The sequence below is a fragment of the Podarcis gaigeae genome, assembly GCF_964106915.1.
Source record: "Podarcis gaigeae genome assembly, chromosome: 1".
Lineage (NCBI taxonomy): Eukaryota > Metazoa > Chordata > Lepidosauria > Squamata > Lacertidae > Podarcis > Podarcis gaigeae.
In genome coordinates this window covers 65,543,187-65,556,574 of record NC_139678.1, presented here as the reverse complement: position 1 = coordinate 65,556,574, position 13,388 = coordinate 65,543,187, and the positions used below count along the sequence as shown (strand labels likewise).

Sequence of the window (13,388 nt, the reverse complement as noted above, 5' to 3'; positions counted from 1 at the left end):
GTAAGCTTAACAACAATAAGGGTTGTACAACTAAAAGCAAAACCAGTTATTTAGGATCCTGTGTCAACTGTGTGAACCCAGAGAAAGAACAATAAGAGCAACATTTACAGGATAGTATCCCCTCATATAAGCAGGCATGTATTGCATTTCTTTCAAAATATTAAAAGGATGATGAGGAACCATTAGTGAGCTTTGGTTAAGTCAACCAGCTACAAGTCCACCTAACACTTACCTCATCCAGCCCACATTTTACTAGCTTCTCCACAAGAATATCATGGGGGACTGTTAAAAACCTTACTGAAATCAAGATACACTACGTCCACAGTATTCCCCTGATCTACCAAGTGAAATGAGATTCATCTGGTATCCTTTTCTAACTCCTCACAGACCAACCATTATCTGTTCTAGGACCTTTTCTGCTATCAACATCAAGCTGACCAGCCAGTAGTTACCTTGGTCTTCTCTCACCCCTGGAGATTTGAATTCTAAAATAGCTAGATGCTCCCTTACCACCTCTTTTTTATCTTAGACTGCAGCTCCCTCCTTGCATAATTTGTTCTGTTATCACTAGGCTGGGCACTGCTTATTAAGATTGTAGTTTAAAACTGTAATTTTAATAGTAATGTTACCATGTGGCTCTAATAGTGTATGTTTTTTCCTCCAGAGAAAAAATGGCTCAGGCATATGACTTTGCTCTGGATAAAATTGGCATGGAAATAATGTCGTACCAGGTATGTTTCTTTTCACATTAAATATTTATTTGTGGTGTTTGGTTAAATGTTCACTGCTCTGATTCTATATATTTTTACATTAGATCTGGGTGGATTACATCAATTTTTTGAAAGGCGTGTAAGTACAAAAATCTGCCTTCTCTCTTAATTAATGCAGTGTTAATATTCGTACAGGTTGCAGTATGTAATTGCTGGTATGTTACTGTCTTGCCTCACAATTTAGTGAAGCAGTAGGATCCTATGCAGAAAACCAGAGGATAACTGCTGTGCGCAGGGTATATCAACGGGGCTGTGTGAACCCAATGATCAACATCGAGCAACTCTGGCGAGATTATAACAAATATGAAGAGGTAAATAAAAAGATGCCTGATGTTCAAACAAGATTTAGCTATTTTCCTTGACCTGCAGCAGTGAGGTTACTTGAATAGGCTCTCTGCAAGCCCCTTTCTGAGTATTTCAAGTGTAGAGCTCTGAAAAACATTGTGAAGGGTGGACAGAAGGAGCAGGACAATAAAGTCTTTTTCTGTAAGCAGCACAAACCTGCCTCTCAAAATTGCTGGGACTTGTTTGTTTGTTTGTTTGCCTGTACACTTTTGCCCCAATTCTAGGTGGATGAGGCTACTCCCATTGCCTTAAAGATCCTGGGTCCTCCAGCCATCTTTAGATTCTTCATCTGATGGTGTTCTTTGTACAGTGGGAAGGACCATCTCCCAGTGCCAGGAACAAGAGAACGAGGAGCTCCAGTTCACTGACTTGGGAGATCTGTGCCTATCATTTCATGGATACTTTAATTGGGTTTCCTGCATTGCGGGGGGTTGGACTAGATGATCCTTGGCATCTCTTCCAACTATAAAATTCTATGATTGTATATGCTTAATACTACTGGGCTGCAGAACATAGGATTGTCTCCTACTGAAACAGCAACTTTACCCTCTTTGAGCCGGACCCTAATCCAAATGACAAGTGTTTTCCCATTTTCTCTAGCAGAATAAAATTGTATATAACATAATAACAATAACCCCTCCACACACATTGTTGAAAAGCTCATAGATTGCTTAATCAGCCAAAGGCCTGGGAGAAGAAGAATGTTTCCGGCACGTGCCTAAAGATACGTAATGAAGGTGCCAGGCAAGCCTTCGTGGGGACAGCATCCCAAAAACAGGGAGCCACTGCACAAAAAGCCTGCTCTCAAGTTCCATCCTCCAGACCTCTTGTGGAGGAAGCACACAAAGAAGGGCCTCAGGTGATGATTGCAAGGACTGGGTCAGTTCATATGGGCAGAGGCAGTCCTTGAGGTATTCTGGTCTTGAGCCATTTAAGACAGGCTTCCTTAAACTTGACCCTCCAGATGTTTTGAGACTACAATTCCCATCATCCCTGACCACTGGTCCTGCTAGCTAGGGATCATGGGAGTTGTAGGCCAAAAAACATATGGAGGGCCGAGTTTGAGGAAGCCTGATTTAAGGCTTTATAGGTCAAAACAAGCACTTTGAATTGGGCCCGGAAACCAATTGGCAGCTAGTGTGGTCAGGCCAGGATTGGTGCTATAAATAAAAAAGCCCAAAGACTTAGAATAAAAACAATCAGAGTAAGGCCGACCGCACAGTAGACAGTGTTAAGGGGGCATCCCTTGTCTTTGCTCTCCCACTGAAATGGCTCTTCCCAAAGGGAGCCCAGCTTTTATTCCACCAGCCCAGCTAAATGCCCAGCTGGGAGTTTCAGGTGTTGCTGGGAGCTGCCAAGTCAGGGCTTCCTGAGGCAAGAAAGCTCAGGAGTCCCACTGGGAAGCAGGCAGCAGCAGGCAGCTAGTTCCCCCTTCGATGTTCCTGGGAGTCCTCCCTTTCTCACACAGGGGTGCTGTGTATCCAGACACCCCAACAGCAGCACAGCTTTTATTTCACCACTTACATGGGGATAAGTACAAAGTGACAGCTTTCCAGTGCAATTCTATGTTGATTAATGCTATCTAAGTCTCAGTGAGTTCCATGATGCTTACAAATGAGGAAGCATGCATGGGACTGCAAGCCCACAGTGGTCCTGAGCAGGGCTTCACTTCTTGTTTTCTGTCTTCCAGGGAATAAACATCCACTTAGCTAAGAAAATGATTGAAGATCGCAGTAGAGATTATATGAACGCTAGACGTGTGGCTAAGGTACAGGCTCCCGGTTGTTCCTCTTTTGTCTTGATTTAATACAGCATGAATATTTGTTGCATGCTTGAGCTGCAGCAAATTACTAAGTGGAGTTGAAAAAAGGAGTAACTTTAATATAAAGTTTTGTTTCAAAGCCCACCTTAACGAAACCTCTTCTCTGTTTCTTCCTATCTCTTCAGGAATATGAAACTGTGATGAAAGGTCTGGACCGCAATGCTCCTTCGGTCCCACCCCAAAATACTCCCCAAGAAGCTCAGCAGGTAGACATGTGGAAGAAATATATTCAGTGGGAAAAGAGCAACCCTTTACGTACTGAAGACCAAACCCTTATAACAAAGAGAGGTGACTGTACATTTTTGTTCTCCTTAGAAATAGTGCAAAGATAACCATAGTAATTAAGTCGTGCTGATGTTACTTTGGGGTGCAGCACTCTTACAAACTATACAAACTTAGCTGCCTGGACTGTGTACTTAAATCCCATTTATTGCCATGGGCATATGGGGTGCAAGTGGTGCTGTGGGTTAAACCACAGAGCCTAGGGCTTGCCAATCAAGGTCGGCGGTTCGAATCCCCGCGAAGGGGTGAGCTCCCGTTGCTCGGTCCCTGCTCCTGCCCACCTAGCAGTTCGAAAGCATGTCAAAGTGCAAGTAGATAAATAGGTACCACTCTGGCGGGAAGGTAAATGACGTTTCCATGCGCTGCTCTGGTTCACCAGAAGCAGCTTAGTCATGCTGGCCACATGACCTGGAAAAACTGCCTGCGGACAAACGCTGGCTTCCCTCGGCCAATAAAGCGAGATGAGCACCGCAACCCCAGTGTTGTCCGTGACTAGACCTAATGGTCAGGGGTCCCTTTACCTTTACCTCGTTGAACTTTGCTTTTCTCCAGAAAGAAAAGTTTCTACTTAGATATTCCTAGCACTCCATAGGTAGATAATTTCCAAAAGGAACCTGTTGGTGCCTCTTGAAACAGTAGTCATAAGCTCCCATGGCTTAGGGTGCAAAAACATCACGTTGGTCCTTTTGCCATTCAAGGGCATGTATAATGAGACTTTCCTGTGAGGACAGAGCTCAGCGTTTTTTGACCACCAACAGTTTCAAAGTCAGCATTTTATTAGCTGGAGAGGGGTCAGGAATTAAAAGTCTGGAAATCTCTAAAGATGTTGATAGGGCATAGAATTGGAGAGGGCGGCTCTTGAGATCATGTGGCTGGCTCTTTAAGAGACCTGCATTTTTAGTTACATTTGTGAATCATTGGTAGTGATTCAGCTTGTAAGGTTCCACCCACTAGGAATCTATCTTGTTTCAATGTCTTCCCATAGTGATGTTTGCATATGAACAATGCCTGTTGGTGCTGGGACATCATCCAGATATTTGGTATGAAGCTGCACAATATCTCGAGCAATCCAGCAAACTACTAGCTGAGAAAGGGGTAAGAGAAGACAGTAAGAAATACTGCATTTTATGTACAGCATTTAAACATATCTATAGTTGGTACTAAACTAAATAAGTTGAACTTGGGTCCATTGAGATCAGTGTGAAGTTAGACATGATTAAGGCAAGTCATGATTTCAGTGACAACTAAATTCAGCTAATTTAATCTGGACCCAGCCTATCTTTTCATTTGTTTGTTTTGTGGGACCTTGTTATTTGACAATGAAGTGGTTAATTCTATCAAAGTTGTATGGGATCATATGCAAAAATATATCATCCCATTTTTAAATTGTGGGAGATCTTTAAAATAGAAAATAAAAATACCAAGCCCATAAAAATAATTAAGTATTCTGAATTTACCATGTTGCTAAACTATATTCAATTTTTACAATTAGCATGTGACGTGAAGTCACATGTTTCTAATAAGATCCATTATTGTAGCTGCTGAGTTCTTGCTACAAGGTAACCCACTTGGGTTTACAGTATTCCTGTAGAGCTGTTAATGAGCACAGGACTGAAAACTCTTTTTGTTTTTCATACTAGTCCTACAGTTAGTTGATTTTCTCATATTTTCTCGATTCCAGGACATGAACAATGCTAAACTGTTTAGTGATGAAGCTGCAAATATTTATGAACGAGCAATCAGCACTTTACTAAAAAAGAACATGCTTCTTTATTTTGCATATGCAGATTATGAAGAGGTGAGTCCTTAGGTGACATTATTCTTTCAATCTCCAGTTCAACCAGCTTTTTATTTCTTGTGCATAATCTTGATTGGAGAACTTAATCTTGGCAAATTCAAATAAGCAGGGCTGGTAATAATTTTGAGCATAAACTAGTTAAACTAAACATGACCTTTTTTGTATTTTCTCAGAGTCGGATGAAATATGAGAAGGTGCACAGCATATATAATCGGCTCTTAGCTATTGAAGATATTGATCCCACTTTGGTATGTTTAGTCTTCATTGTTTCACCTTGTTGAGATGACTATAGGATAAAAAGTTGTATATTTCTCTTTGGTCAGTTCCTAAAGTATTCCAGTTGAAAATGTATAGATAATGTCAGTCACATTTTCAAATTTTGTTATCAATTCACTTTTTTCTTCCATTTTTTTTTTGTACATTATTCAGCTGTTTTGCCATGTCTGAGGTGTATAATTTGTGACTCAGTAAAATTTGAAAGATTTCATGTTGTAATCTGTTTCTAACCTTCCACTTAATTATAAATAATTATGAGCAGAACTGTTGTTGACAATAAGAATAGCCTTGCTCACAAATAACAGCAAGCCAAACTTAGGAATGAGCAAGCATTCTGTTGCTTAGAGGGGGGGAAAGTGTGGCCTCTTTGCACCTCTGCCGGTTCTGCTGCTGTGACCCTACTTAGAACTAACCATGGTTTGGCTTAGGATGGTATTCAGACCTGGGCTCATGTTTTGTCTCATTTGAAACAAATCAAGAGTCACAACCAAGGTCTAGAAGCCATGTCTTTAATATGGTGTTGACTTCTAAAAACAGAGTCATAGCTTAAAGGTGATCCTACCTTTTCCACCTATATGTTTCAGGTATATATTCAGTATATGAAGTTTGCAAGGCGAGCAGAGGGCATAAAATCAGGCAGGATGATATTTAAGAAGGCACGAGAAGATGCCCGGACCCGTCATCATGTCTATGTTACAGCTGCTCTGATGGAGTATTATTGCAGCAAGGTATTATTGCAACACAGTGAATGAAACTTTTGCTTCAGCCTCTGGATTCTTCTGTCTACAACTAATAACATTTTGAAATCTGCAGGACAAGTCAGTGGCCTTTAAGATTTTTGAGTTGGGGCTAAAGAAATATGGAGACATTCCAGAATACGTCTTGGCATATATTGATTATCTTTCTCATCTCAATGGTAAGTTCTGGGAGCTGGGATAATTCATTACATTGGACTCTGGGATTATAACTTTTTTCAAGACAAAAATCTTCTTTACCTGAAATTGAGCAGTTTGTTTGGCATGGACCTGTGAAAATTCAGAATTCAGTTACCACTGATATTGGTGGCATCCCTCCACATTATATCATCAGTGAGCAGATGGGACTTCGCTGCTCATTGTTTTGCATACTGCTTGCTTTGTCAGGTCTTTAGCCAATAATGTGTTGGGGGAAACTTCAAGAGTATGTAGATGGATGTTGATGCATCGTAATGCATAGCTTATATGTAGATAATTTGTATAGAATTGTGGCTAAGAATGTGAGCTGAGAACCTTCAATTCAAATTTCTCCCCACTCAGTAGTAATTGTAGGCAGGCTGCTATTTCCCCAGCTCTTCTCTCCATCAGTAAAATCAGGATGATACTGGGAGACACCCAACATTGCACAAGTGGATTTCTACTCCCCTTGCTCTCCTCTTTCCTGAAGTCCTCCACAATATCAAAATTCTCTGGAGCGCTGGGGGATGAAATTAAAAGCCAACACCTGAGAACGGTCAAATCTCACGACTGTTCTTCAACTGGGTTAGCTTCAGACTTGTGCTGTGAGGAGTTCCACTTGCTTTTTGGGAAGGTGGGCAGGGATTTTCTTTTTCCCTCTGCAGCCCTCTGAAAATCTGTTCTGGGGGTTTGTAGCAACCTCCAGAGGAACACAGGAGGTATGGGGCAATTGGCGAAAGAGAAAGGGGCAGCTGGTGAAAATCATCGCCACCACCTTTCAGGGAATATTTTGTGTATGGATGGAGTCTTGCTGTTTGCAGGCAGGAAACTCACATCCAGTCCATAGACTGTTAATTTGAGTGAGGACTTCAGATTGAAAAATCAGCAGCCTGGAAGAACACAAAGGGCACAAAAAAACCATGGCCAGTATTGTCCTAAGCAGCTGCTTCTTGTTTAGTACTTAAGTGTGCTGCTGCTGCTGCCACCAATTTTTAAACAGAGTATTTAATTCTTATTTTATGGTTCTGGTTGTTTTAATTCATTTTAGTGTGTTGTTTTTATACCTACCTCTCAGCTGCAGTTGTAATTTGTGGGTGTGTCTTCTGCAGAGTAGAAGTGAGACTTTTCTAAAGCCTTTTCTCCGTGTGTCTCTTCTCCCTGAGATTACTTTAGCAATAATGAAACTGGAGTTGCAAATTGGGTTTTTCATCTTTCACAGGAATTGAAATTATGTCAAGATATTGTCTCCCCCCCCCCCCCCGTAATTTCCAGTTTTTTTAATATATATATATTTAAAGCTTGTTTTCATCTTTCTTTTTTAATACTTTTTTTTAAAATAGAGGATAATAATACAAGAGTCCTGTTTGAACGAGTATTAACCTCAGGGAGCCTCCCACCTGAGAAATCTGGGTAAGCTTCGCCAAAGCTCCATTCCAAGTCGTCTGCTTTGCTGTACGTGACAACCCTTGTACAACATAGATATTATCACAGATTAATGAGGGGATGGTTGTTGCAGCCTGTACTGCCATTTTCGTCTTAAACAAGGAGCCAGCTGCTGAGAGAGAGAAGCCAGAGATTGTAAGAATTTTCTATGGAGTTCATTCCTTGGATGCCAGAATGTGCTCTCATCTCCATTGTGAAGATAACTGCTATATGGAGTGTTGTTGCAAAGTAGATTTGGCCAATATACAATATAGACTCAGAGCACTTGGGGCATTTTTGCGTGCATGCATACACACGGGCTCAGATCTATACCTCCCTCCTGCTTTCATTCCATGTTTACCCACGGAGATCGTCTCTCTTTGGCAAATGCCCTCCACAGCCTCATAGCCAACTCTGTGCTGCCTGAAGCCTATTCCAGGAAAAGTAGAATTTGGGAATTATGTAAGTGGTAGCTAGACATTTATCTGCTGTTAACCATTTTTGTTTGTCAGTATCAGGTAGTACTTTCCCCCAGCAACCACGACTTCCAGTTCCAGTGCAGTGTCATGCGGTTTTTGCATGCAGCTTTTTTCTTTCTGCATTCTGCCTATAAGGACTCTCTCTCCTATGCCCTTGGTGCAGAGGGGGCATGCACACCAACTGGTTGCCTCTTGCTTTCAACCTGAAGCACCTAGCAAGCAACACCACCAGCAGGGAACCAGTTCCTTTGCCTGGCACTCCTTGCCAGGGCTGCATGTACAATGCATACAGATGGTCTGCAGGCCCCTTTATCAATTCCCAGCTGTTTGGCACTGTAAACTACCTAGGAGTGAACCAGTGGGCTCCTTGCATAGTGTGTGTGTCTGTGAGAGAGAGAGAGAGAGAAAGAGAGAGAGAGAGAGAGAGCAGGGAAGAGGGGAAAGATCAAAGATCTGTGTGTGTTTCTGTGTCCATGAGTGGGGATAAGATTGGGGAGCAGGAGAGAGGGAGTCCAGGCGCTACCTACTATCAGCATGCTGCTTATGAGCCGCTGGTTTGCTGCCCTGGATGTACACAGACTGGCCATTGCTGCCTTCTAGGATGCCCTCTGGGTACAAAGCAGATGTATCTGCTATGGCTTCTGGTTGTAGAATAAAGACATGATAGTTGACTGGCAGCTGCCCACAATTCCCTTCTCCATCTTGCCAACATAGAATTGGATATCCGGGGTAGCAAGCCACTGGAAAGAGCAGACGAGGGGGTTGCTTAGTCAGTGGGCAAGCAGCTGGCTTGCAGTGGATTGGGTCTGCTGGTTGCTGGTAACTGTTGCAAGTGATTGCACTTACTGCAGGCCATGTGTGCTGAGCATGTTTTCTTTTGAACATTCGTTCTCTTTCTGTCTTTTCTTTCACAGAGAGATATGGGCCCGATTTTTAGCTTTTGAAAGTAATATTGGTGACCTGGCTAGCATACTTAAAGTGGAGAAACGGAGGTTTACAGCCTTCAAGGAGGAATATGAGGGCAAAGAAACAGCTCTACTAGTAGACAGATACAAGTTCATGGATCTGTACCCCTGCTCTGCCAGTGAACTCAAAGCTCTTGGTTATAAGGTATGGAGATGATAACATTCTAGAATGTTTAGTTGGAGAGGGAATGCAGTTCCATAGCATTGCTACTTGCATGCCTTCAGTGCTGCTTTAAAAATAAAACCCCTTAACTCTCCTAAGCCTTTAGATGTCCACTCAAGCACAAGCAAAAACACCTTCTCTTTGTTTGGAATTACTATTCATTTCCGTTTCTTTTTTACTGTTTTCGTCACCATGTAGAAAACAGTTCATATTATTCCAAATTGGTGGCTGTTACCCTATGATAAGCTATTTGTGGGCAGTAGCTCCCATCACAGAATCACAGAGTTGGAAGGGAGTTGGGAGGTTATGCTGTCTAACCCCCTGCTTGATGATGAATATACAATGCAGGATGCAACTACCGCATCCCTGACAGATGGCCATTCAGCCTCTGCTTAAATAATCTCCAGCCAAGAAAGTCCCACCACCTCCTGAAGCAGTCTGTTCCACACTCCACATCTCCACATGGCAGGTGCGATTTTCTGTCGAGAAGAAAAAGGTTGCCATTTTGGAAAATCGCACCAGCTGCATAGTAAGCTGTTGCAAGTATATGGTTTAACACTTTATAGCAGTGCTTGTGAGGAACAATTTAAACCACCTCCATGTGGTACCTGTAAGGTGAAGTCTAGCTCAACAGAAGATGTTAAAAAGCCAGCATTAAATCCATTCCAAGTTTTACTCCATTCAGGTTCTAGACTGCTGCCAGTGATAAAAAGTATCACTGACCACATACTTCCCATGTGATCCCAGCTTAAAATACTCTTAGCTGATTATCAGTTGCCTGCCTGCATCTTTACATATGAAGTGCTGGTGCATTGATCTTACAGTTTCCTAGCCAAGTTCCTAAATCAATATGGAGCTAGTTTCTTGCTCTATCTGTTATGTTTCAAGTTTTTGATTCTGTATATTGGAATTTAATAATGCATTGCCTGTATTTTTAATATTTTGCATTGTTTATTGTAAATAATTCTTTTATTACAAAGGCGGTTGATAAATTTTAAAATTATGAGCAGACAGAAAACTTCTCTTCCATAAAATTGGGCAGGGTTTGGTCTGGTGTCCATTGTTGCTTTATGCAAACAGAAATGCTACTCTGGACCAGTCTATGTTGAGCATTATGGGATCCCCTCCTGCTTGTGAGCTTCCCATAGGCACTCAGTTGGTCACACGATAAACAATATGCTGGACTATAGATCAGCCTTTGGATTGATCCAGCAGAGCTGCTCTCACACTATTTATGCTTCTTCTCATGCTATGAACTTCCAGGATGTGTCTCGGGCAAAGCTGTCAACCATAATTCCAGATCCTGTTGTGGCTCCTTCAATAGTGCCTGTGCTAAAAGATGAAGCGGACAGAAAACCAGAGTATCCAAAACCAGATACCCAGCAGATGATTCCATTTCAGCCAAGACATTTAGCACGTAAGCTAATATCGAGTCATGTAAATGTGAAATAGAAGTCTACCTTATTCTGATTGGCTGTTTCTTTAAAAAACTTCAATTCATTCAGTTCATTCTCATTTGGGGACACAACTAGAATGTTTTATACCCTTCCAATTCTCTGCTAAATTGGAATCAAAGTACAATAAACAAAAGTTTGAGGTTTTTGTTTGTTCTTGTATAGTGCTTGTAAGGTCAGTTACATCAACCAAAGGAACTCCCATCAGCATGTAGTTGATTCTCCTTAGCTGTAAGAGCCATGAAGACTTAAATGTGTTTTATTTTATTATTTACTAGCTCCAGGTTTGCATCCAGTCCCTGGTGGTGTCTTTCCAGTCCCGCCTGCTGCTGTAGTTCTAATGAAGCTTCTCCCACCTCCCGTGTGTTTTCAGGTTGGTCATGAGATCCTGAAATGTTTTAATGACTTTGCAATCTGGTTGTGTTTTGCTTCAATGCATTAAACATTTCATTTTCTTTTGTCTCACTGGTTTTTACCATAGCATTTCCTGTTAAATGGTCCATCTTTTTTTCTCTTGCAGGGCCCCTTTGTGCAAGTGGATGAAGTCATGGAGATTATCAGGAGATGCAAGCTCCCAGACAGTAAGTTGCTTTTGTCCTTTTTAAATGCATGGTTGCATCACTAGACTGTACTACTTCACTTAAACTCTGATGTCTTGGGGCTGGCTATTTGAGGTATTGACAATCACACTATTTAAGGTTAATGACATTGCTGTATGTGTGTACTCAAATTAGCCAAAATAATATTTTTTTCTTATTTTCAGGACAGTGAGTAAATATTTAGCGGCTTCTGTAACTACTGTTAATAGAGAACTCTGTCTTGAAGTCCACAGAAGCAAAAGGAAGTGGCTGTAAGATGGAAGTTGAAATTACAAAGCCATGCTTTTTTAAATACATGTGTGACTTGCTGGCTATATGGTTCTAACAACCACCCCATAAAAGATCAAAGTAGGATTTTGCACCCATAATGACACAGGAATATTCTCTTGTTGAAATCAACAGAATTAATTCAACACTCAGTTTTGTTAACTGTGCTGTTTTTTTATTCATTTTCAACAATAGCCACTTCGCATTTTCAGTAGCAAATGTGTTTCTGCATGGTTGGCACCTGCTGCAGGGTGAATACTACAATTTGAAGTTGAGGCCCACATTTGTCAACACAAAATGGACACACATGCAACTTCTTGATGCAAGTCAGCTATCCCTTTAGACTGCTTTTTTCCGGGGGGATGCATACCCCTAAACATTTTGTGAATCTAAGTCTGGCCTCACTGAGGGGCAGTATATCAATATGAGTAGGAAAATGAAAGTACCCCTAAACTTTTTTTTTTAAAGAAAAAAAGCACTGCCTTTAGATGTGCCTTTGAGCTTCAGTGTGTAATGTCAAAGAGATGGGCATACTTTGAATAAATCAGCAAGCAAGAGCTATAGCAGATAATTATATACCACAACTATTATCAAAGGTATATCAAATGTGTGTGTTTCAAGTATAGCTCTTCATCAACACAAAATCTAATGTAAACCCTCAATATTCAATCCCCCAGTGGAATATCATTTCATAACCTAATTGGTTTGCTAGAGGATGTTGCTCTAGTTCTAATATTAAAAGATTACATCGGTACTTGGCCTTTGTAAAGAGCTGTACTTGAAAAACATGACACTTGCATAATTTGAGTATACTTTTTGAAAGCACACCAGTGGCTTGTTCTTCTGTGATCTTATTTGAAACAAGAATTTCAAAATGAAATATTTTCCAAAAGCCATTCTCATCTGTTTCCTGCTAAACATTTTTTAATTGCCCTGTGAGTTATTAAATGCAAGGCTAGTATGGACAATTTAATGCACAAACAAATAATAAAATTAATGAAGCATATAATGGTGGGCACTGTCATAATTCTTCAGCCCACATAATTCTAACAACAACTATTTCTCTTCCCTGTTCCAAAGCTGTGGATGAAGCTGTGCGAATCATTACTGGGGGACTGCCAGACTTAACAGTGGAAGGGAATGGACCTTTGGAAAATAATGCCCTTCTTAATAAATCTGTAAAAAGACCAAATGAAGATTCAGATGACGATGAAGAAAAAGGATCAGTGGTTCCTCCAATTCACGACATTTACAGAGCACGACAGCAAAAGCGAATCCGATGAGACATGTTGCAGTCGCAATGATGAAGACTAAAGGACTTGTAACAATTGTTTTCCTTCTACAAAATCAAATGTTTAAAAGGGATTGAAGTTTCTAACAAGCATCTTGCAACTGAGGTTGTTTTATTACTGTGGTGCCTCTTTTTTACCAGCTGATTCTTCATCAGAAAAGAAAAGGGCAGGTGAATTTTACAACAAGCAAATTTGAGCTCCAGGTTTTGAACACAATTTGTGCAGAATGTCTGAATTGCATTTGGTTGCTCTTCACATGTGTATCCCCATCCTTACCACTTGAAATCTTGCAGGGGTCCTGACAGTTTTATTTTAAAAACTGGATAGCATAAAAAATTGTGAAATATTTTAAATTCACACCTCTGGAAAACGAAGTTGTTCTCAGTTTGCTCATTTAGTGTCTGTCCTGCCTTATTCTTTGTTTTTATTTATGGCAGAATGAATGGAAACTGTTTTTTGTAGTTTAAAATGGAAGAACATTCCTTTCCAATAAAGGATCTCTCCATAACGTCATGCCTCATA

The 13,388-nt window shown here is 40.9% G+C and overlaps 1 protein-coding gene across 2 annotated transcripts in view; it reads left to right on the top strand.

Moving 5' to 3' along the window:
* CSTF3 (cleavage stimulation factor subunit 3) overlaps positions 1 to 13,374 on the top strand; it is a 56,698-nt gene extending 43,324 nt beyond the window's left edge. For both annotated transcript variants that reach the window (XM_083725132.1, XM_083725133.1), the window contains 16 exons: positions 665 to 731; positions 815 to 849; positions 955 to 1,081; positions 2,806 to 2,883; positions 3,063 to 3,225; positions 4,205 to 4,314; positions 4,901 to 5,017; positions 5,191 to 5,265; positions 5,878 to 6,021; positions 6,107 to 6,209; positions 7,566 to 7,635; positions 9,041 to 9,236; positions 10,518 to 10,671; positions 10,987 to 11,081; positions 11,229 to 11,289; positions 12,655 to 13,374. In XM_083725132.1, the coding sequence (XP_083581258.1) occupies positions 665 to 731; positions 815 to 849; positions 955 to 1,081; positions 2,806 to 2,883; positions 3,063 to 3,225; positions 4,205 to 4,314; positions 4,901 to 5,017; positions 5,191 to 5,265; positions 5,878 to 6,021; positions 6,107 to 6,209; positions 7,566 to 7,635; positions 9,041 to 9,236; positions 10,518 to 10,671; positions 10,987 to 11,081; positions 11,229 to 11,289; positions 12,655 to 12,857 (1,798 nt within the window). In that variant the 3' untranslated portion in view covers positions 12,858 to 13,374. The remainder of the gene's footprint in view (positions 1 to 664; positions 732 to 814; positions 850 to 954; positions 1,082 to 2,805; positions 2,884 to 3,062; positions 3,226 to 4,204; positions 4,315 to 4,900; positions 5,018 to 5,190; positions 5,266 to 5,877; positions 6,022 to 6,106; positions 6,210 to 7,565; positions 7,636 to 9,040; positions 9,237 to 10,517; positions 10,672 to 10,986; positions 11,082 to 11,228; positions 11,290 to 12,654) is intronic.
* Positions 13,375 to 13,388: the final 14 nt, after the last annotated feature.